This window comes from Abramis brama, assembly GCF_963993115.1.
Source record: "Abramis brama genome assembly, chromosome: 16".
In the NCBI taxonomy this organism is placed as follows: Eukaryota; Metazoa; Chordata; class Actinopteri; order Cypriniformes; family Leuciscidae; genus Abramis; species Abramis brama.
Window position 1 is genome coordinate 22811508 of NC_139978.1, and position 22314 is coordinate 22833821.

General features: G+C 36.6%; 1 protein-coding gene across 3 annotated transcripts in view; it reads right to left on the reverse strand.

The window, feature by feature from the left end:
* Positions 1-22314, reverse strand: part of celsr3 (cadherin, EGF LAG seven-pass G-type receptor 3) — a 49920-nt gene that overhangs the window by 2286 nt on the left and 25320 nt on the right. The window contains exons 11-35 of one of the 3 annotated variants that reach the window (XM_084087460.1): positions 21870-22055; positions 21498-21608; positions 20523-20691; positions 18669-18810; positions 17557-17677; positions 15648-15831; positions 15464-15565; positions 15279-15373; positions 14283-14492; positions 13989-14172; positions 12947-13096; positions 12689-12869; positions 12423-12590; positions 11015-11141; positions 10603-10809; positions 5744-5918; positions 5556-5668; positions 5329-5408; positions 4500-4626; positions 4256-4375; positions 4029-4126; positions 2992-3083; positions 2636-2809; positions 2319-2507; positions 470-1337 (exon numbers count right to left, since the gene is read on the reverse strand). In XM_084087460.1, the coding sequence (XP_083943586.1) occupies positions 470-1337; positions 2319-2507; positions 2636-2809; positions 2992-3083; positions 4029-4126; positions 4256-4375; positions 4500-4626; positions 5329-5408; positions 5556-5668; positions 5744-5918; positions 10603-10809; positions 11015-11141; positions 12423-12590; positions 12689-12869; positions 12947-13096; positions 13989-14172; positions 14283-14492; positions 15279-15373; positions 15464-15565; positions 15648-15831; positions 17557-17677; positions 18669-18810; positions 20523-20691; positions 21498-21608; positions 21870-22055 (4373 nt within the window). Of the gene's footprint in view, positions 1-469; positions 1338-2318; positions 2508-2635; positions 2810-2961; positions 3084-4028; positions 4127-4255; positions 4376-4499; positions 4627-5328; positions 5409-5555; positions 5669-5743; positions 5919-10602; positions 10810-11014; positions 11142-12422; positions 12591-12688; positions 12870-12946; positions 13097-13988; positions 14173-14282; positions 14493-15278; positions 15374-15463; positions 15566-15647; positions 15832-17556; positions 17678-18668; positions 18811-20522; positions 20692-21497; positions 21609-21869; positions 22056-22314 lie in introns of all 3 variants that reach the window. The other 2 variants (XM_084087461.1, XM_084087459.1) reach the window with 2 other exon arrangements.

Here is a 22314-nt window from a genome sequence, read left to right on the forward strand (position 1 = left end):
ATATTTAAGTTCAGTAATTTCACTTAAATGACAATTAATAGGTTATTTTCATTGTCACTTAAGTGAAATTACTGAACTTAAATATACGAGCTTGATAAAAATGCTCATTCTAGAAGAAAATTTCAGATGGCACTTAGAGGCTTTTGCATCTGAACTCTTCATATATATACACATACACACAATTTGCAACTGATCACCATGGACTTTCGTTGTATTGAAAAGACCACCTTTGACATTTTGTAAATAGCTCCTTTTGTGTTTCACAGGATAAAATTCATATGAGTGTTGTGAAGTGTGAGAATGGGTAGATGATGATAGAATTTTCAGTTTACAGCAAACAAAGTTGCATCTTCATATCATTACCAGGAGAGAACTAATCAGTTTTATGAGAGCAGAACCAAGGATGACCATAAAACAATGTGGAATATAAACGGACGCACAGTGAGACAAAAAAATGGGCTGGACTTACTCAGAGTCAGGTGACACTTCAGAGACGCTCTGAGAGGTTGCAGAGAGAGGAGGCGGGGAAGGGGAAGGGCCAGCTGAGGCAGGGTTAGGGGGCGGGGTTAAGACAGAGGAGCTGAAGGAGGCGAGTATGGAGGAGAGGATATCCAGGTGTTCACTGGAGGGTGGGCGACTGGATGGGGCTCCGGGTGCAGCTGCAGATGACGGGTACCTACATGGTGGGGCGGAGTCTAGGCGACCACGGCGCGAGGGTAGGGATTCTTGGGGTTCCTCTGTGATCGGCGGAGGGGGTGAGGAGGGTGGGTGCGGTTCGGGGTGTGAGAGCTGACGGGGCGGCAGGGTTCTCAGCCACTCCCTGCAGGGCTGCGCTCCACCGTTAGACTCCAACTGCTCCCGTGACCGACTGCTCATGAGAGCCCCTCCGAGGTGCTCCCGAGAGGCCTGTTGCCTCGTTAGAGTGTTGAGCTGTGTTCTCGATCCACTCAATGAACCCTCTGCCCCCATTAAACCCACCATACCCCCCCTGCCCACCAGATCCTCCCTGGAGGCATGGATACTGTGAACAGGGCCCAGCCTCTCTCTGGACCCACCCAGGTGTTCAGCACCAAGTTCGCGTCGTCGTGGCAACAGGTCGAGGTTTTCACGGGAACGCTGTCGTCGCGCAAGTGAATCCAGGTGTTCGCGGGAAGAGTATCGGGAAGCGGGTTGGGACAGTGAGCCGGTACCAGAGTACATACGACCGTAGGAGGCAGCTGGGACGCCTCTGTGACCCAACGTGGAGGTCCTGTACCAAGACATCTCGCTGGGAGCGCGACCCACGGCAGACAGGCCCTGGAGAGCTGGAGGGCAGCCCAGACGATTCTTCAGGATTCCTGAGAAATGGATGCAGAGGGCTTTAGTACGGCTTTCTAAGCTTTCTATCGATATAGAAATTCTGGCTGATAACAATAAGTCTATAACTATTTTATTATTGTTTTATTTCTAAAATATTTAACATTAAAATACCATTATTATTATTTTTTCAATAAATTAAAAATACTGCAAACACTAAAAGCTAAAATCTGTCATTTTAAATACTACAAGTGAATTTAGACATCACAACATTATAATGTACAGTATGGAAAATGTATATTCATTCTGAGATTTGCTAAAGTGTACATTTAAAAGTGTTATTACATTTTAAGATTAATTTTAAGTAAGTGTTAGATGACAGAAAGGTAATCTAAAGGTAAATAGGGGAAATAAGCTGATAAATAAAAAAAGGTCTAATTTTTGTAAATAAATGTCTAATATCAAAGTGTTTTTTAGTATCATTGAGATACAATTAGATTTGTTTTAACATTATGAATTGGTTTCCATTTTCTTACGCTATATTTTGATTTTAATTTTAGTTAAAGTTTTAATAATTTAGTAATTAATTGGTTATTAGTTATTTTAGTGCGTTTTTGCCCTTTTTATTAGTTTTTGTAATGTCTGTATACTTTTTTAATAAATTTTATTTTGGTATATCAAGTGAAACTACATTAACTTTTTTTTATCTAATTGTCCAGGCAACCTTACTCATTTTAAGCTTTTTTTAAATATATTTTAATTTCATTCTTTTTTTTCTTTTTTTTTTGCCATGGTTTCAGTTTTAGTTAACTATAATAACTCTGACATATAACAATAACTATGACTCTGGCCCATAGCTTTTAAAGATTTTTTAAGTTTTTAAAGATTAACTTTAAGTGTACATTAGATGAGGGCAGATGATAATCTGAATATAAAAATAGGTAAAATGAGCATGCAAAATTAAATATCATCATGAATGGGTATTGGCCAATACTGGATAACATCTCGAACGTGTGCCTCACCCTTGCGGTGTCTGTGTGTGAGCCCATTCTCATCTCCGCTGGTCAGCGCTGCATCTGGCTGGTTGTTATTAGCTGCGTCCTTGCTGTAGTCGCCCCCTAGGCGGCGTTCTGAGCCCCATTTCTGCAGAGAGTGCGCCTCACAACCTTCCAGCGCTGGCCAATAGGAGAGCAGGTCATTGCCATCCAGATCTGACACATAAACAGTTCCATACACTAACAGTTGGGCATCATGAAACTAAGAATGAAACTAATGTTCTGCACTCCTTTGGCTTCACTATCAATAATAATATAGGCATCTGCAACAATGATATCAGTACCTTTTCCACCGTTGTGGGAGGGCTCTGTGAGTAAACGTTCACTGTGACCAGTCCGTTTGAAGCGTCGCTGGATGCGTCCACGCAGGCGCACGTTGTCCTCGCTCTCCGATGACGGGATGGACAAACTCCTCTCCTCCTCCAGTGAGAGATCAGAATCTGAGTCTGAGTCTTCACCTGAGAGACAGACAGAGTAAGAGCAATGAAAGAAGAAGAGATAACGTCACTAATTCTGACAGAGATTTGTCACAAGACATGGCCACTAGCGAATAAAGAATGAATAGCGGGCAGTTAAGGAGTGTGTAAGTGTTGTGCGTGAGAATACGTACATGCATGCAGGTTATTGTGTGTTAGTGTACCTCCGTTGCGGTGGAACATTGCAACGTCCAGGTCAGTGGCCCCTGTGTGAGCAAGATTGTGTTCTAGAGTCTGCCGTGCCAAGAGATTCTCCCTGTCAAAAACATAAATAATACATCAGCTTTTAAGCTTTCAGTTTGTTACATACAGATACATACACATTTTTTACATGTTTTCACAGTTCAGAATACAATGTACAATAATGTAAACTGTAAAATAATAAAATAGTGATATATAATCTACAGTTATTTATAATTTAGAATTATAAAATTTTCTTATTTAGTGAGGTCCAAAAGCCTGAAACTAGTAGTGAAAATTCTTTTAGTTTGCATTTTTTTTTTTACAAATTATACTACCATTCAAAAGTTTGAGGTCAGTAAGATTTTTTAAAAATGTTTTTGAACTACGTCTCTTATGTAATCAAAAATACATTAAAACAGTAATATTGTGAAATATTATAACAATTTAAATAACTGTTTTCTATCTTAATATATTTTAAAATGATATTTATTAATTTGATGGCAAATCTGAATTTTCAGCATCATTACTCCAAGCTTCAGTGTCACATGATCCTTCAGAAATCATTCTAATATGCTGATTTGCTGCTCGAGAAACATTTTGTATTATTTTCAATGCTGAATGTTATTCTGCTTTATATTTTTGTGGAAACCGCTATACTTTGATGAATAGAAAGGTAAAATAGATTTTTTTCTGTAACAATGTAAGTCTTTACTGTCACTTTTGACAGTGCTGAATAAAATAATGAATTAGTTTACATTCAAATTCAATAATTACATTTACATGAATTAACAATTAATTTATGAATTCACATATAACATATTACATTTTACAACTTTTAATAGTTAACATAGTTAATGAGACCTAATGCATTAACTAATGTTAACAAACTGAACCTTATTGTAAAGTGTTACCATGTTATTCCTTTTATATCATAATCCTTCTTTGTTTTAAAATTTGTTTATTTTGAGATATAAATTATGTTAAGAATATTGAATCTAAAATTGAAGTGTTGACAGACCTTGCACTGCTGACTGATGAGATAGTTGAAGTTCCGAGTGTGATCCGGTGTAATCCGCTCTGTTCCAGCAGGGAGGCGCTGTTGAACGGGTTTTGGCCCTGCACACATAGAGCTGGTTACAAATCCACATGCTTATTTTCACTCCATGGGTTAAAATATAGGGGTGTGTGTGTAACTGTGCATGGAGTGGGGGTCATATGTTAATATATGTGTTTATGTTCACTAACAGTAATCTGTGGAGGTCTTTGGGGTTCTTCACTGGGGCTTTTCTTGCCCAGACAGGCCAGTTTCCACGCCTCCTGCACCTCTGAGTTCAGGAGAGTAAAAACCAACAGTACAGCCAAACCCTGAGACAAGCGAGTAGGAGAAGAACATTATAATACATTACATAGGACGGCTAAAAATGACAATGACAAACTCAAGCACACACACAAAAGAAAAAGATGTGTAAGAGCCAGTACACACACTTACCTGTACGCAACAGAGGACAATGAACAGGTAGTGGAACGCCAGGACACTGTTATTAACAGCCATAAGACCAAACAACCAAACACAAGAACTCAACAATAACAGGAGGAAGGCACTGCGGATAGTAGAACTGAGAGAGAGAGAGAGAGAGAGAGAGAGAGAGAGAGAGAGAGAGAGAGAGAGAGAGAGAGAGAGAGAGAGAGTAAAATGAATTAATATAGAATAAAGAGATGAAAAGCATTAACAATTATAACTTATTATAATTTCAGGAAAATAAACAACAACAGCAATGATAATAGTTATTTTTTTATTATTATTATCAATAAAATATTATAATAACACAATATAAAATAATTATTTTTAGAGATTTGATAGAATAGATGTATATGACTTTCTTCTTTCAGCCAAATACAATCTGAGTTTTATTAAAAATATCCTGGCTCTTCCAAGATTTATAATGGGAGTGAATAGTTCCTGAGATTTTGAAGCCCCAAAAAAGCACATCCATCCATCATAAAAGTAATCCATACAGGGGGTTAATAAAGGCCTTCTGAAGCGAAGCCCGCTTTTTTGGGCTCCAAAATCTCAGTTAATATTCACTCCCATTATAAAGCTTGGAAGGGCTAGGATATTTTTTAATATAACTCCAATTGTGTTTGGCTGAAAGAAGAAAGTCATATACCACTAGGATGGCATGAAGGTGAGTAAATTATGGGATAATTTTCATTTTTGGGTAAACTAACCCACCTATATTCATGAAAATACATTTTATAATGTCCTCTGTCCCACTTTCCATTTGGAATGTTCCTGAATACATGCATGTTGGACTTACATCACAGGCAGCTTTTTTATCTCCTTCTGAGTGGGGTTGCATGTCATACGCAGGACCATTAAAAACATCCCACCATTCATCTGTAAAACAGAGAGAGAGATGCCAATTAAGACCATCATTGATGTGCCACATACATCCAAAACACACAGAGAGAGAAATACAAAGACACATAGAGATCCTTTATATGGCACAAACAACACACATAAACACACAGAAGAGCACAATACCAGTATGACGACGCTAACTGGTCCCGCAAAGCTCCACATGAGCTTATCGTACATGGAGATCCAGCAGAAATCTGGGTTGCCGTACCCCTCTGGATCCAACCCGACTGCCAGCCCTGCAGCACACATACATGTCACAGAACATAGCTATATAAAAGCATACATTTGTGTGTGTATGTGTCTGTTCATACCTGTAATGATAGCAGGGACTCCCCAGCCAATAGCATAGTAGAATCTCATGGCTCCATAATTGATGTTTCTCACTTCTGTCTGCATGCGGTAAATATGCAGAGCTTCCACAAACAGCCACGCAAACGTTGACATGAAGAAGTAATGGAGCAGAATTGCAACCACTGTGCACAGGAACTGCACCAAGCAGAGACAATAAACTAGTTAGTAAAAAGAGAATATAAAACAGCATATTGGATGAATATATACTTGATAAAGGGCTTCAAAAATTACAATATGCATTACATTTTCTACACTGATTTTAGCCCTCTGATTTAAAGTCACCATGAAATCAAAACTGACAAATCTTTTTTTTTAATGGAATATTGTTTGCTGTTTTTTTTATGAATACAAATCTTTTTTGTTTTATTTATTCATGTGCCCTCATACTCTTTAATCAAACTGACTTCCCCTCCCTCTTGCAGCAACATCTCTTCTCTTCTCTGATGAAGTGTTTACTGATGCGAGGGCGGGACAACCTGTCACTCACATGAGATTAACCAATAGAAAACCAGAATGATCCAACCATATAATCTATTCCTCAAGGACAAAACCAAGTCCCGCCGACTGATCTATATAAATGTAATTTATATAGATCAGTGGTCCCGCCCAACATTTTTTCTTCTTCAAGAAGCCATTTCAATCAGATATACGTCAGAATAGGGAAGAAAAGGCTATCGCAACCTCTGTTTCATGCTGACATTTAAATGGGCATATCTCCTTTAAGGCTTTAATGAAAACATACTGTGATTGGGTAATATCTTTACATATGAAGTATTACATGAGGAACTCTCTTGAAAAACATCATGATGTATTTACAATTACAGCCGTCGAGATTAACTTGTTGTGAAAAGTGTTGATTACAGCATTATATTTAGATTTACTCCCATTGCATAAAATGTTGCAGCGCTGAGCATTGTAGCAAATCAAAGTTGTCTGTCGAGCGCAAAAATTTAATGATCTCGCCACTGCAACTCTATTTCTGCACTCTAATGAATGAAGGGGTCCTTGGTCTGATAAAAGTGGGCTATTCTGAAAACATGGAGTTGTACATACTGATGATAATTCAATTCATAGTCAGAGTACAGCACAGAGAAAATAATCATTGAGTTGACTAGTGCAGCAGGGGTTTTCAAACATGCCCACATTTTGGATGTCTCCCTCACATAACACACCTGATAAGGGTATGTCAGATAATGGAGACCTAGTGGTTGGTGCATGTGTTCTCACTTATTGAGCTAAGGTGCTCAGTCAGGTTTTGTGAGTTCACATCCAGCTCAAAACAGTTCCTGATCCCATTCCCATCATTTACTGAATACTCTCTGCTGTACATGTCCAAAAAAAGAGAGAATATGAGGTCTAAAATCAATACACGCAAGCAAAGTCATAGCCTGAGAGAGAAGATGAATAATGAATGAACACATACTCTATCACAGATACACAACCACATCCCAGCCCAGCAGTTGAAATTAATGAACTCAGCAGTAACAGGCTTTTAGTGTGAGTGGTTTGCACTCTAGAGAATAATGACTGTTAAAAAAATGGTGTTAAACAGCTTTAGAAAGAGATAGAATGTGTGAGTGTCTGTCTGAGGACGAGAGACACGGAAAGAGTGTCTGTGTCAGAAAAAGTGTTTAAAAACATCAGTTTCCCAACTCACTGTGTGGTGTAAGTGGTTTTTGAACCATACTGCGCGAATGGCTGTAATGTCGGATTCTGAATGACAAATCATATTCAAGCTGCCTAGTGCTTTATCCTGACAACCATCTTGATACTGAACTATTCATGATTTTAATACCTGCTGTTACACTTGGCTTTATAAAAGCTGTAAAATGTAAAATGTAAGTGGGCTCCAAAATACTTCAAGTCTTAGGACCTTGGTATTTTAAAACAAAGAAAAATTATGAAAAAAAAGAAAGAAAATTATATATATATATATATATATATATATACACACAGTATAATATTTATATCAAATTTGTGATTTTTGATTAAAATAGTTTGAATGAACATTATTATGCTGATATCCATTATAAATATATATATATATATATATATATATATACAAACATACATACATACATGTACAAATATACATACATACATACAAACATATATATATATATATATATATATATATATATATATATATATATATATATATATATATATATATATATATATATACAGTGCAATGCATAAGTGAATACACCCATGCTAAAGTTGACTAAAAAGAGGAATAAAAAATCATATTTTGGAAATTGAACTTAATGCCTTAATTAAAAAAATTTGGAAAAATCCAACCTTTAAGGACACCAATTTTCTTTGTGAATGAATAATGTATCGTAAATAAATAAATGTTCTTCCTTAAAATACATGGTGCATAAGTGAGTACACCCCTATGTTAAATTCCCATAGAGGCAGGCAGATTTTTATTTGTAAGTATTTTTTTTAATTTTTTTTTAGGATACTATGCATCCTGATAAAGTTCCCTTGGCCTTTGGAATTAAAATAGCCCCACATCATCACATAGCCTTCACCATACCTAGAGATTGGCATGATTTTATTTCAGTTAGCCTATAAGCTAGTTTGATTTGCATTGAGAGATGATCTTATGGAAAGTACCCCATGCCAATCTCTAGGTATGGTGAAGGCTATGTGATGATGTGGGGCTATTTTAATTCCAAAGGCCAAGGGAACTTTATCAGGATGCATAGTATCCTAATTTTTTTTTTTTTTAAATACTTAAAAATAAAAATCTGCCTGCCTCTATGGGAGTTTAACATAGGGGTGTACTCACTTATGCACCATGTATTTTAAGGAAGAACATTTATTTATTTACGATACATTATTCATTCACAAAGAAAATTGGTGTCCTTAAATGTTGGATTTTTCCTAATTTTTTAAATTAAGGCATTAAGTTCAATTTCCAAAATATGATTTTTTATTCCTCTTTTTAGTCAACTTTAGCATGGGTGTATTCACTTATGCATTGCACTGTATATATATATATATATATATTAGGGCTGTACTGTCCTAGTCGATTAGTCGATTAATTGGTCGATACGTTCTGGTTCGACCAAAATTCTGATTGGTCGATTTTCTGCCGCGTTTATTTCATCAGTTTTGCCGCGCTGAGGCGCGCTCATTTCATCAGGTGGAAAGCACTAACTGCTAATGGGGGTGTTTTCAGAGTACCCTTGTTTCACTGTAACAGTTTGTCTTCAAAACACCCCCCAATTGTTTTCACCTTTTTTGGATTAGCCCAACCCAAGAGAGAGCGTCGAGCATAGAAGGTTTGATGCTGAATATTATTTATTTAATTGTGAGAGCGTTTAATAGTCAGTCCTCTTCTAATATGTCAACAACAAAGAAATCGACAGTGTGGCAGCATTTTGTTAAAATTGATAACAGGAAAAAGGTCGAATGCAAAGTTTGCAAGCAACAGTTTTCCACAGCTCGACGACAAACATGACATATCATCTAAAAGTGGTAAGCTCACTTGTCTGCGTTAGCTTGCCCTGTCTGTTTTGAGTAGGCTATATGAACATATCAGAATTTGCATATTTCAATGTTTTAGTGTGATAACCTAACTTTTTTATTTTTTATTTGGAGCCTAATGCGCAATTGCGCTATGCTGTTGGTTGTGTTAGTTTTGAGCCTAGGATGCTTTATTTTTCAGTTATGCACTTTATTTCGTTTCTGCTCTTGATCTGGTTTGTTTAATAAATATTATTTTTTTATTAAAGTGGACGTGCCTTTTGTGTTTATTAAGAGTAAAAGCTTTAGTTAATAGTCTATTCGTGTCTCAGCTGCGAAGCTGAGCTCATGTTCAGCCTCGCTCGGTGCGAGGACATGCACGGTGAAACGATAGTGTCTGACAGTTATAACTTATTATTATAACATATGACAAAAATAATTGTCTAAATTATGTTGCATATTCCTCAACAGTTCTTGTGATGATATCACTAGTTGACAACATAGTACTATTTTCGGAAATCATAAGCTATGATATTGCGCAGGTGCACGTGATGCAGCGCTGACAGACTCAAGTGTCAGACTCATTTCAGTGCAAAATAATTAGGTCAAAAACGATTTAATATACTGCAAATAGCCTACTAGTTGTTTATGTTTATTTATAATTCATTTAGGCGGACAACAAGGCTACCAAGTACTGCGCACAGTGCGCATCTAATTAATTTAGCGTTTTTTTTTTCCTAACGTCATTTTTAGTCGATTTTAGTCGATTTTTAGTCGAAAATTTCAGGACTTCAGTCGACCAAGATTTTCTTTGGTTGAGTACAGCCCTAATATATATATATATATACACACAATATATATATATATATATATATATATATATATATATATATATATATACACAATATATATATATATATATATTTTTTATATACATGTATATGTATGTATATGCAGTATATATAAAATTATGTATTATTATTATCAATGTTGATCATATTATCACAGTTGTGCTGCTTAACATTTTTGTGGAAACCATGATATGTTTTTCTAGGAATCTTTGTTGAATAGAAATTTCAAAAGAACATAATTTATTTACTATATAAAAAAGATTTGTAACATCAAATTCTTTACTGTCTCTTTTGACCAGTTTATTTATATATAATTGATTGATTGTTTCAATCTACAAATAACAAAGTACATTCAGCACAAAGGAGACTACACAGACTGTGTTTTTTGACGGTTATATTGTTTTTGTGTTCGAGCCCACCCAAAGTTTCTTTGTCTGTCTCACCAACCCACATTTAGATGCAGACACACACAGACATCTCTCTTCTCTGACCTGTTGTTCCGTCTGGTTGATGCCCAGCAGGTATGTGAGGTGGGAAAGTAGAGTAGCGGCAGCCATGTTGGAATGAATGCTGCGTGTGTTTGATTTCAGTCCCCTCAGGCACGATAAAACCACCACTGTTAGCAACAACGCCGCCATGGAAACTGAGAGCGAGGAGTACGTTACTATGGCGAGGGTCTCCAGGTCACCCTCTAACTGCTGCTTAACAAAGAGAGAGAGAGAGAAAGAAAATATATATTAGCAGTGATTGTGATTGAAGGAGATTGTCACTATGGAACATCCTGTTGCTATGTAGTATTGTATTCTTGAAAAACATGGAAAATGTGAATCTTTTTGTGAAGAAGAGCTGTTTAGTAGTTATGTGGCCTTGATTTTTCTGTGTGTGTGTGTGTGTGTACTGTACCTCTCTCTGTGAGCTGTCCATAAGGACTCCAAAGGTTCCCAGTCTGTGGCACTGACAGCGAACATGTGACATGTTCCTATAGACCACACTACAGTCTCTCACAGTCCAGCAGCCTCCTGCTAATACACTGAAAACACACGTTCAGAGTATTTACCGTTTATTCCTTACAATAACAATATACAAAAACGCAATATACACATGATCCTTCATTCTAATATGCTGATTTGCTGCTCAAGAAACATTTCTTATTATTTTCAACATTTAAAATGTGTTTTGCTGCTTAATATTTTTGTGAAAACCTTGCATTACCATTCAAAAGTTTGGGATAAGATAGAAAAAAAAGAAGAAATTAATACTTTTATTCAGCAAGAATCTATTAAATTGAGCAATAGTGACAGTAAAGACATTTATAATGTACAAAGATTTAATTTAATGCTGTTCTTTTGATTCTTTCTATTCATCAAAGAATCCTGAAAGAAATGTATCAGGGTTTCCACAAAAGTTTTTTTCAAATTTAAATATATATATTTTTTTATTAATAATTGATCACCAATTTGATCACCAGATTAGCATATTAAAGGGTTAGTTCACCCCATAATTAAAATTACCTCATAATTTACTCAGTTATATTAAAAAATATCCTGGCTCCTCCAAGCTTTATAATGGGAGTGAATAGTAACTGAGATTTTAAGAGGATAAAAAAGGCCTTCTGAAGCTAAGCAGTGCATTTTTGTAAGAAAAATATCCATAATTATAACTTTATAAACTAGAATCACTGGCTTCCGGTAACGGCCGTACGCGAGTCGAGTTCCAGCCAAAGAATGACCTCTGACCCGACGCATGACGTATTGAAGACGCGGAAGCGCAGAGGATAGGGCAAAACAAAACACCGGTCACTAATTAGAAGTCTAAAAAGAGAATTTTTAAAGCGAAATGTCATGCGTACGTTTTTTTATATTCTATTCTATTTTATCATTTATTCTATTTTTTCTTACATTAACTAATCGCTTCGCTTCAGAAGGCCTTTAATAACCCCCTGGAGCCGTATGGATTACTTTTATGATGGATGGGCTTTTTTGGGCTTCAAAATCGTTACCATTCACTCCCCTTATAAAGCTTGGAAGAGCTAGGGTATTTTTTAATAAAACTCTGTGTTTCGTTGAAAGAAGAAAGTCATATACACCTAGGATGGCTTGAGGGTGAGTAAATTATGAGATAATAAAAAATTTTGGGGTGAACTAACCCTCTAATTAAAAAAAATCATAATTAATCCAAACTTTTGACCGGTATTTTAATGCATGTATAATGCAATTTAATGATTTGGTCAGCCGATTTTGTCCCAAATAGTGTTTTTATTTGTTCTTGAGACATAAAATTGAGTAAATAAGGACAGCAAACCCAGACTCACGAGCTGCTGTGATTCCACTGCACACACAGCGGTTTGCTGCGGTTGCTGGTCTCCAGAAGACGAAACTCCAGCAAGACCGGTGTGTCCAGAAAACCGTCCACGAAGGTCTGGTTATTATACACAGACACACTCACTACAGGCGAGTTCAACACAGGATGTCTGGGTAACCTGCAGAGATGCACATACACGGTTAGAAAGATGATCACACCCACATATATACACATTATCGGACTCTGAAGTGATCTTTAATTTAGACCCTTTCTAACCTGACGCCGCGACGGTCCGTGTGGTATTTAGGAGGAAGTGCGGCCCCCAGGCTTCGATAGATGAGGAGGATGACAATGGAGACAGGCGCCTCTTGTAGTGACAAAGAACGTCGTGCTGCCGTCGCTTCTAGCGTCTGATTGGCCAACAGGTTTACAGGGCCAGCAGGAGATGGAGCTGAAACTAAACACAAAGTATTGCTCAATAGTTTTAAGCCTTTTAAGTGAACTTAAAGACTAGAGAGTGTGAATGTGACTTACAGATGTTGCGTTGTGGCACTAGTGCAGTAGGGGGCAGCACAACATGTGTGTGAGCATCCCAAAGCACTTGACCTCGGAACAGAGTACTGTGATACCGTGGAAACCGCCGCCGCACGTGTGTGTGGTTGTCAACACGATCCAGAGTCATGACTGCAACACAAAAACACACACTGTGTGAACTACAGGATCCTTTTAATAGATCTGCTCTCTGTAGTGCTGCAGTTGCAGTTTCTGCAGATCATACCGTAGGTGCACAGTGCAGGTGTTAGTCTCACATTGATCTTTCTCAGCTTTAGCTCACACTGCACATGACAGAATATTTCCAATATTTACTTTTTCTCACCATCAGCTGACTAAGCCCCTCCAGATTTGAAGTGCTTTCCACACACCATTTAAAGTATTATGTCCATCTCCGTAAAACAATCAAGAAATCATTTAATGAATAAATGAAATGTATTAACAATATAATTTTAACAGTATATATTAAAAATGGGGATTGATATTTAATATCTGTTTTTATACATGTAGTCTGCTCTATCATTACTAAAATCTTTTCGATTTTCCCAATGTTATATATCTATCTCCTTTGTTGGTCTTGAAACTTTCAAAATTGAAAGGTTCCCTCACCAATAAAAAAATAATAATAATCAACAGAAATGCTTTAAATATTGTAAATGCAGTGAAAAACGTTTTGTGTATTTCAAGAAAAAAACCATTTGATCAGAAACCAATTTTCAGACAGGTCAAATGAGAATTTTAAACTGACCCGGCTCTTTTCACTCCCTCAAAACCAGAAATAATACTAACATGCTGATTTGGTGCTCAAGTACTACTTACTATTATTACCAAAATTACACTTATTGTTAAAAAACAGCATTTATTTGAAATAGAAATCTTTTATAACATTATAAATGTCTTTACTGTCACTTTTGATTAATTTAAAGTGTCCTTGCTGAATAAAAGTGTTAATTTCTTTCAAAAGAAAAATTAACCCCAAACTATTTAATGTAAGTATATGTGTTTGTTGTGCATTGATGCTGACCGATGTTTGAGGCGACGAGTGCGACAGGATTGAGGTAGGTCTGTTTCATGTTCTGGGCTAGTATGCGGGAGTACTGCTCCAACAGATCGGCCAATCCCGCCGCTCCGCTCTGACCTGAACTTTGACCTCTCCACAACGCAGCGCTGGCCGGACCCAACAAAACACTACAGCCTCGTAACACATTCTGCAGATAGAGACACAGTGTGAGAGACAGAACAGAACGAGACATTAATCAACTAGTCTTATTTATCTCAAAATTTGAATCTCAAATCGGTTCCCTAAGGTAATGCACACCTCATTGAAATGTGCATCCTGAGTGGCCGTCAACCCAAAGCCTGACTGGAGGCTCTCAAAGGTCAAGAGGCGAGACAACAGCCGCTCGGCTATCTGAAGGTCATTGCCATAGAGACGGGTTGTTGCCTCTGTGACATCACGAAGCTGATGGGCCAGTTTCTTCTCAATGATGGTGCTGAGTTCTGTCTCATTTCTCTCTAAGGCCTCCAGCTACACACACACACACATTGAAAAAATGGTAAAATAATGTAGACAAGCAGCTCCAATACTGTATGCATCACTGTGAGAAAGTAATGGACCTTAGCTCTGTTTCACGCATGAGCTATGGGTATTCAATTCATTTATGACGATTCAAACGTTTCAGCAACACTTTTGAGTTTTGATTCAGTTCATGTAGATTAATGATTTGTAAATGTTATATAAATATATGTATTACATGTGTTTGTATTTATTCTCAAAGACCAAATCCTAATAAACAGATTTATAACTCCATTCAAATATATATTAGGGATGCATAAAATATTGGTACCAAATCAGTTAGATATTTTTTTATCTATCGGTCGATATTGGACATTAATAATAGTGCATGCTCATTTTTATATTTAAATTAGCTTTGCCTTAATCAAAAGTCACACTCAATTAAAATAAATCTTTAAAAAAAACTAAGAATTTATTAAGATTGTTAAAAGCAATCTTTAGAAAATCAAATCAAAATGAGTGTGCATTTTTCATACAGCACATTATAATTTCATGCTGCCTAAATTCATTTTAAAATGAAAAATAGTGTAGAACTTTAATATCAACCATTTATTAGTTATGAGCCCCAAGATGAAAATAATAATCGGCAGTTATATCGAATTTTAATATTCACACATTCCTACATATTTTTCAATATTATAACTTTTAAAAAAAACTTTATTTTCTGGAAGAAAATACGGTGTGAAACAGCCCTTATTATAGTAAATGGAAAATAAATGTGAAATCATAGCTTCTCACGGCTGTGTTTAGCTCCACAAAAGGAGGAGAGGTGCAGTTGTACAGATCAGGGTCCAGCCATCCTCTCTCTCCATCACAGTGCCGAATTGCAGTTCCTTCAAAAAAAGAGATGGACTGATGGATTAGATGGACTTCAATGATATATGTCACAGATATATGACACAGATATGAATCTACAAGCTCACCAACTGATCCTTTGGGACAAGGGACAGCAGCAGGCAGGTTGAACTTTGTTCTGGGCCACCAGATTGCTGATGTTATGGTCTTAGGACAACCATCATAGATCACTGAGAAAAGCGGGTGAGGAAATGATTAACAAATATTTGTTTCAAGGAGGTTGGTTGGTTGGTTGGATGGATGGGTATGTACCTTCACAGCCTGTCTGTGTGACCTCAGCAAACGGATTGTCACACATGTTGCACTGTTGGCCAATCACGCCGGGTCGGCACTGGCACTGGCCGCTCTCAGGATCACACGACCTAGAAAAGGAGCCCACTGGGTAGCAGTCACATGGCAGGCAGACGTCACTGCCCCACTGTCGGTAATGAAACTCCTGATACACACAAAAACATCCATATGAACACATGCATTTACACAATATGAACTGATAAAAAAATAAAATAAAAATTGAAATCACAAACCATAGTAATTATAACATAATAAAAAATATCGACATGCATGTTTTAAACATAATAGCTAGAATAATAATAAAAAAAGGTTTAACTATATATTTCAAAAGCCTTATAAGATTGTGCATGTTCATGTTTTCCTTTGGGATTGGAGTGTAATACACGGATAATGAAAAACGAGATGCAGTACAGCGTAAGGGTGAGTAATGCTTTAATATAGCACCCCAGAGTGAAGAAACGCACATCTCTAATCCCTTAATTACACTTAAACACACACACAAACCAATTAACACTTCCCTGACCAGCAATTCTGTATGTAGTAGGCATTTACTCATAAAAATAGTACCAACTCAAAAGTACTGTTCATATTTAAAATACATGTTTGTTTTTTACTATAGTCCTATTTAAAGAACAGAACTGGAAGGTATTATCTGTACATAATGGCAAAAGGAGTGTTTGTGAATTTACGTTTATTTGGTAATGCAAATTGCACCAAAAAAAGGAACGTGTCTATTAAATGTAAACTGTGTGTGTTTAAAAGCTCTAACTGCAAAAATACACACTGAACAGGCTGATCCTGAGAAAGTCTGCTTTCACTCCCCTGAAACTCTGAGAAGAACAGGGACATGAAGTGCTCTCTGAGGAGAATAACACTCAGCATGTTTATGAAGCTGCTGGTTGTTGAAGCTTTCACATCAGTGACAGCTGATCCTGAGAAAGTATGGCGTGTTCTTATAGAGTGTGTATAGAGTAGTCTTGTGCATCCCTAAGAAGGTTTAGGAATTTAAGATAGTAGACATCTTTTCTTACATTATTAGGGTCAAAAATCTGGATTAAAAGTCTTAGAGAGATGATTCCATGACTGGTGTGTGTGCTGCTGTGTCTTCACACACAGGTACAAGACTATTTAAGAATAACACTGTTCAAATTTTAGGGTTAGTAAGATTTCTATTATTATCTATAATTAATAATTTTATCAATAAGGAAAATGGATCAAAAGAAACAGTAAAGACATTTATAATGTTACAAAGAATTTCTATTTCAAAAAAATGCTGTTCTTTAAAACTTCCTGAAAAAAAGGTATCACTGTTTCCACAAAAGTATGAAGCAGCACAACTGTTTTCCACATGATTTCACGATTTGTGAAAGATCATGCGACACTGAAGACTGGAGTAATGGCTGCTGAAAATCCAGATTTACCATCACATTACATTTAAAAATATATAAAGTCACCTAATTTAAATAGCGCTTTATACAACAGAGATTGTTTCAAAGCAGCTTTACAGGGATAAACAGGAAAGTAATGATTAAGTAACTGTGTAAAGATCATCAAATATGAAACGAGTTCAATTTCGTTATAAAACAGCTCTGTAGAAAACAGTGTTGTCTTCAGGTTTGTTCAGTTATCATTCCAATAGTCTCCGTACAGGCAAATCAATAATATTACAGAATATTAAGTGTCCATAACTAAGCAATCTTAAAACATAAAACAGTTATTTTAAATGGTTTTACTGTATTTTTGATCAAACAAATGCATTAAAAAGTCTTACCAACCCCAAATTTTTTAACCGTAGCGTACATGTCCATCTTATTATGTCAATCTGTGATCATATTTATTGTATTATTATTTACTATTTATTTGTGTATACCTTGCAGTGGCAGTGTCCAGTGGTCTTATTGCAGTCTGTGTCAAAGCCTTTACTTGCTTCACAGTGGCAGGGTCCACATGTCGGGCTGCCCCACCAACCACGAGGACATTGCTGCTCGATCCTACAAACAGACGCAGTTAGATTTGATCAAATACCTATGTATCTAGGGCAGATCAGACACAGAGAGCGAGCCAGCGTGACACCGAGATAGAGAGAGATGGAGCCGACAGATAAAAGAGAGTAGATGAGATTGCCGCTGTTGTGAAGGATTTGGCTGAGCGTGTGTGTGTTTGAGGTAGGGGTTGATTTAGGGTCACATGAGTCACAGTCTGTCGGCAAACTTAAGTCATCCGTTCATCCGTTCAAAGGCATCAAACCTTAAGCACACACGCATACATGCGGCTAAGCAGAACAAATGCATCATTAACATGAACACAAACCTACCCGCCATACACATCCAGCCTTTTGGATAAGCTTGAACACTGGATTAGTGGGAAAAAAAAAAAAAAAAAACTCTCACACATGCACACAAATTCGGCTGTAAATCTCAATGCATCTATAGTCTTTGTCCATCTCTCACTGATTATCTTACTGGTACATTTGCTTGTCAACTTATTAGAGATTACAGATCAGAATAAGAGTAACTGGGCTCAAGGACAGAGGAGGAACATGGCAGAAATCCTTTTCAGTATTATTCTCTTGTTTCTCATCAAAGTCAGCCTTATAACAAAGTTAGATTTTCTTGAAAAAGCAAAACTGTTAAGATAAAAAGATTTGTTTTCAGAAAATATACCTTGATGTAAATGTATTTCCATTAACCCATTGGCATTTTTTAAGTATAAATCGCGCTAAATTTGGTTAAATTTCTGCTTCAAACAAGGGGGAAACATTTTTAATTAAAATAAAACCAAATTAAAGGAAAAGAAATCGTAACTAATTTTGCCTTGTTTTAAGTATGTTTAGAAATTGTTACTGGGCAACAGGGCAAAAACAATGTTTAAGAAAATAGTTATTTTCTCAGTGCATGAAGTGAATTCAAGTAGTGACGTGTGTGTTAGTGTGTATTTGTGCTCATGTAATTACGCATGGTTTTGGTGTGTATGAATGTGTACCTGTGTTGGCAGTACTGTCCATAGTGACTGTCCTCACAGTCACAGATATATCCGTGAGAGGAGCTGGGCTTCCTGTGACACTTTGCTTGATTCTCACATGGGTTCAGCTGACATGCATCCATACAACTTTTACCATAGAATCCTGTATTTGAAAAGAAAAGTTGGAAAAGTTGAAGAAAAAAAACTGTTGCAACACAAACCTCAAGTATCATCGATATTTAAAGAATAGGTGTGTAATTTGTTCTATGTTAAAGTACTGTCTCAGCTTAAAATGCAGAGACAGTGTAAGTAAGCCATTCATTTCACTGAAAAATATGATCACTGTGACTGCTATCATTTGGCTCAATCAATGACGTGAGTTTGGGACAGCACTGTTTGTTAGTGACATCTGTTTGGCAGATTAATGGCAGATGGAGGGAGATGCCTGAAAACACTTTTGGTGCTCAAAAGATCATTCATTGAAAGTAAACTCCAAAAAATGTTTTGTTGCACAACTTTATGACTGATCACATCAATTCAACCATGACACCATGAGCGACATGCTTCAGAGTGAAATGTTTTGTGAACATACAACAGTGTAATGCAGGATGACGCAGTGCCAAATATATTGGATGCAGCAAACCCTCAGCTTATGCTGTTAGTCGTGTCACATCGCTTAAAGGCTCAGCAGCAAACAAATCCATAGGGATAATGTTAGTAAATGTAGTAATGTTATGTTAATAAAAATTCTACATATGCCCCAATGAAATCTACAGCTAAATAAACTTGAGGAAAAAAAACCTTCACATACATATTTATTTGAAGGCATAAAACAGATAGGAGCAGAATGCACAGAAAGTATTTCACTCTCGACTCAAAACAACACATAAAACAGCACAGCCTTGATCTTATCTTCACCAGAGTTATATAGAAAAGCCTTTATCTGCACAACAACTGATCAAAAGACACAATAACCTCCTCTCTCTCTCTCTCTCTCTCTCTCTCTCTTTCAGTAGAGAGATGTTTGAACTACTGTATAGAAGTGTGTGCAAACCCTATTAAGACGAATGAAGAAAAGCTCATCAGAAATGGAATGCAGTAATACAACCATATGCTCTTCTGGTGAAGCTTTCCATTGCTTTGAATGATATGGAAGTCACTATGGGATTACAATAAAGCCCTCAGAAAAAGTGACTATATTCTAGCACTAGCACACTGCAGTGCATAGACATATTAAGAATGTTAAATTGCGTATGGGAATCTAACAAACAACAGAGCAAGAATGAGAGAGATATTTCTGCTATTAAATTTAGGCACTCTTATACGTGTGTGTGTGTGTGTGTGTGGGTTTGCTCTACCAGGAGGGGGTCTGAGAAATTAATTCAGAGTTTATGAGGGGAGTCTTTGATTTCTTTTTCTGCACAGCATTATTAATATCACTGGGCTGATGAAACTCTAACAGCATAATAATGAAGTGAACGAGTCTGTATCTTCATTTAGACATGATGGGAGCTCATACAAACACAGGCAGATCTTGAAAATGTATATTTTTTACTCTGTGTATGGGTGAACTATCAGACTGTTAGCATAGAAACCACTGATATGCTCAATGCATTATTAATACATATTATATATGCAGGCACCTAATACCACATTGAAAATATGTGATTCAAAAACTTAAACCTGGAAATAAACAAAGTTTTAGTTTTTTTTTTTTTAAAGTACAATTCTGCAAATTCTTATGCTGGTTATATAAATTGTAGTGAAGAATTGCATTACATTTTAAAAATGGAACATAGATCTTCACTAGTGGTCTATCTTGAAACATTTTCATTCTGTACGTTTTGCATCCAACAATCCTAACTCATATCTTACCTGGTTCACAAATACAGGTGTGTCGATCCCATTCATCTGTGCATTGGCTGTGGGCAGGACAAGGGGATGTGTTACATGGGTTTCCAACATTACAGCCAGTCTCCACTTTGATGGTTTTGGAAGGGCGGGGTAATGCAGGGGAATCAGGACGCACCCCCAGACGCACCCCCTGAGGACACATGCCAGAACATTCAGCACACAGACATAAATATACACCCAAAATAATGACATCTCAAAAAATGTTTAATACATTTAGAAACATCAAACCCTTCAGATCAGATACATTACCGTTCAAAAGTTTTTTACAAGAAAACAATACTCTTATACAGCAAGGATGCATTGAATTGATCAAAAGCAAAAGTAAAGACCTTTATAATTTTGACAAAAGATTTCCATTTCAAATAAATGCTGTTCTTTTGAACTTTCTATTCATCAAAGATGCCAGAAAAAAAAGATAATAATAATAAGAAATAAGACTAGAGTAAAAATAAGACTAGAGTAATGGCTAATGAAAATTCAGCTTTGAAAATAGTTTAAATTGAAAACTAAAGTAGAAAATTACATAAAATAGAAAAGTATATATAAAGTAATATTTCTCAATATTAGAGATTTTACTGTATTTTTGATCAAATAGATACAACCTTGCTGTCCATCACAAGTAGTGTTCAACAGTTGACCTTTGACATTAGCTAAATAAATAATCCATTACTAAAATTAACATCCTTAGTTTCCAATAAAATTACAATAATTATAATAATAACTATAAATGGGAATTTACTTGGTAAAATTATTTTCTGACTTTTCTCTCTAAGTTCTTATTAATTATTCAACTAATTGCCAGCTTGTTAGAAACGAATGATCCCATTAGGAATTGATAACTACCAATAATTCATACATTAAAGAAGGTTACAGAAGTGCGATGAGCACAGTTGAGGTTATATCAGGTTATAAAAACAGACTGCAAAAATGACGAACCTGAATACAGCCACGTATCCCATTTTGCACCTCTCCTGACCCTAAAACTCCACCCACATGCAGGTGCTTCACCTTTACACCATTAATCTCATTCCCAACAATGACTGTTCCCTGTGGCAGAGAGAGAGATTTGAAGAGGGGCAGAGAAAGAGATGGAAATAAAGTGAGATTAAATTAGTCCATTTTAGTGACATGGCATGTATAATGTTGGCATAAACATGGCAGTGTTTAATCACAAGACCAGTGACCTGTGTCTGATCTGATATTCCAGAATTCCAGATTATGGATTACAACTCGGGATTAAACATGGGATCAGCGACATAATAGAGGTTAGCGGACCACTTATGTGTGGGTGTATGTGTTTGTGTATACCTGATACAGTCCAAAGTCCAGTCGTACTGTAGCAATATATCGAGTCTCTCTGCCGCTCCTGACATCACGGAGCTCGAGCTGTAGGTCATGCCAGCGTCCATCACACACCTGAACCTGATCCAGTCTCAACCTGACCGGCCGAGTCGAACCCCGTGCCACAGAAAACACCAATTGACCAGAAACCACCTGGAATCAGACACATACTCGATTTCTCCATTTCCTTTATTGTTTGCATAGGATATGCGAGTTATATTTGATCAGCTAAGTATCTGGAGCCTTTGTAGTTTGACGCAGAATTGTCTACTTCAAAGTGCTATGGGAAGTCAAGCTAATTTTATTTAATTAACACTGTGCTTCTAGTGAAAATGTTTGTTTCCTACCCTGAAACAGATATTGTTTTTCTTTCATCAGGCTCTTAATGATTTAAGACATTTCTTGGAATATT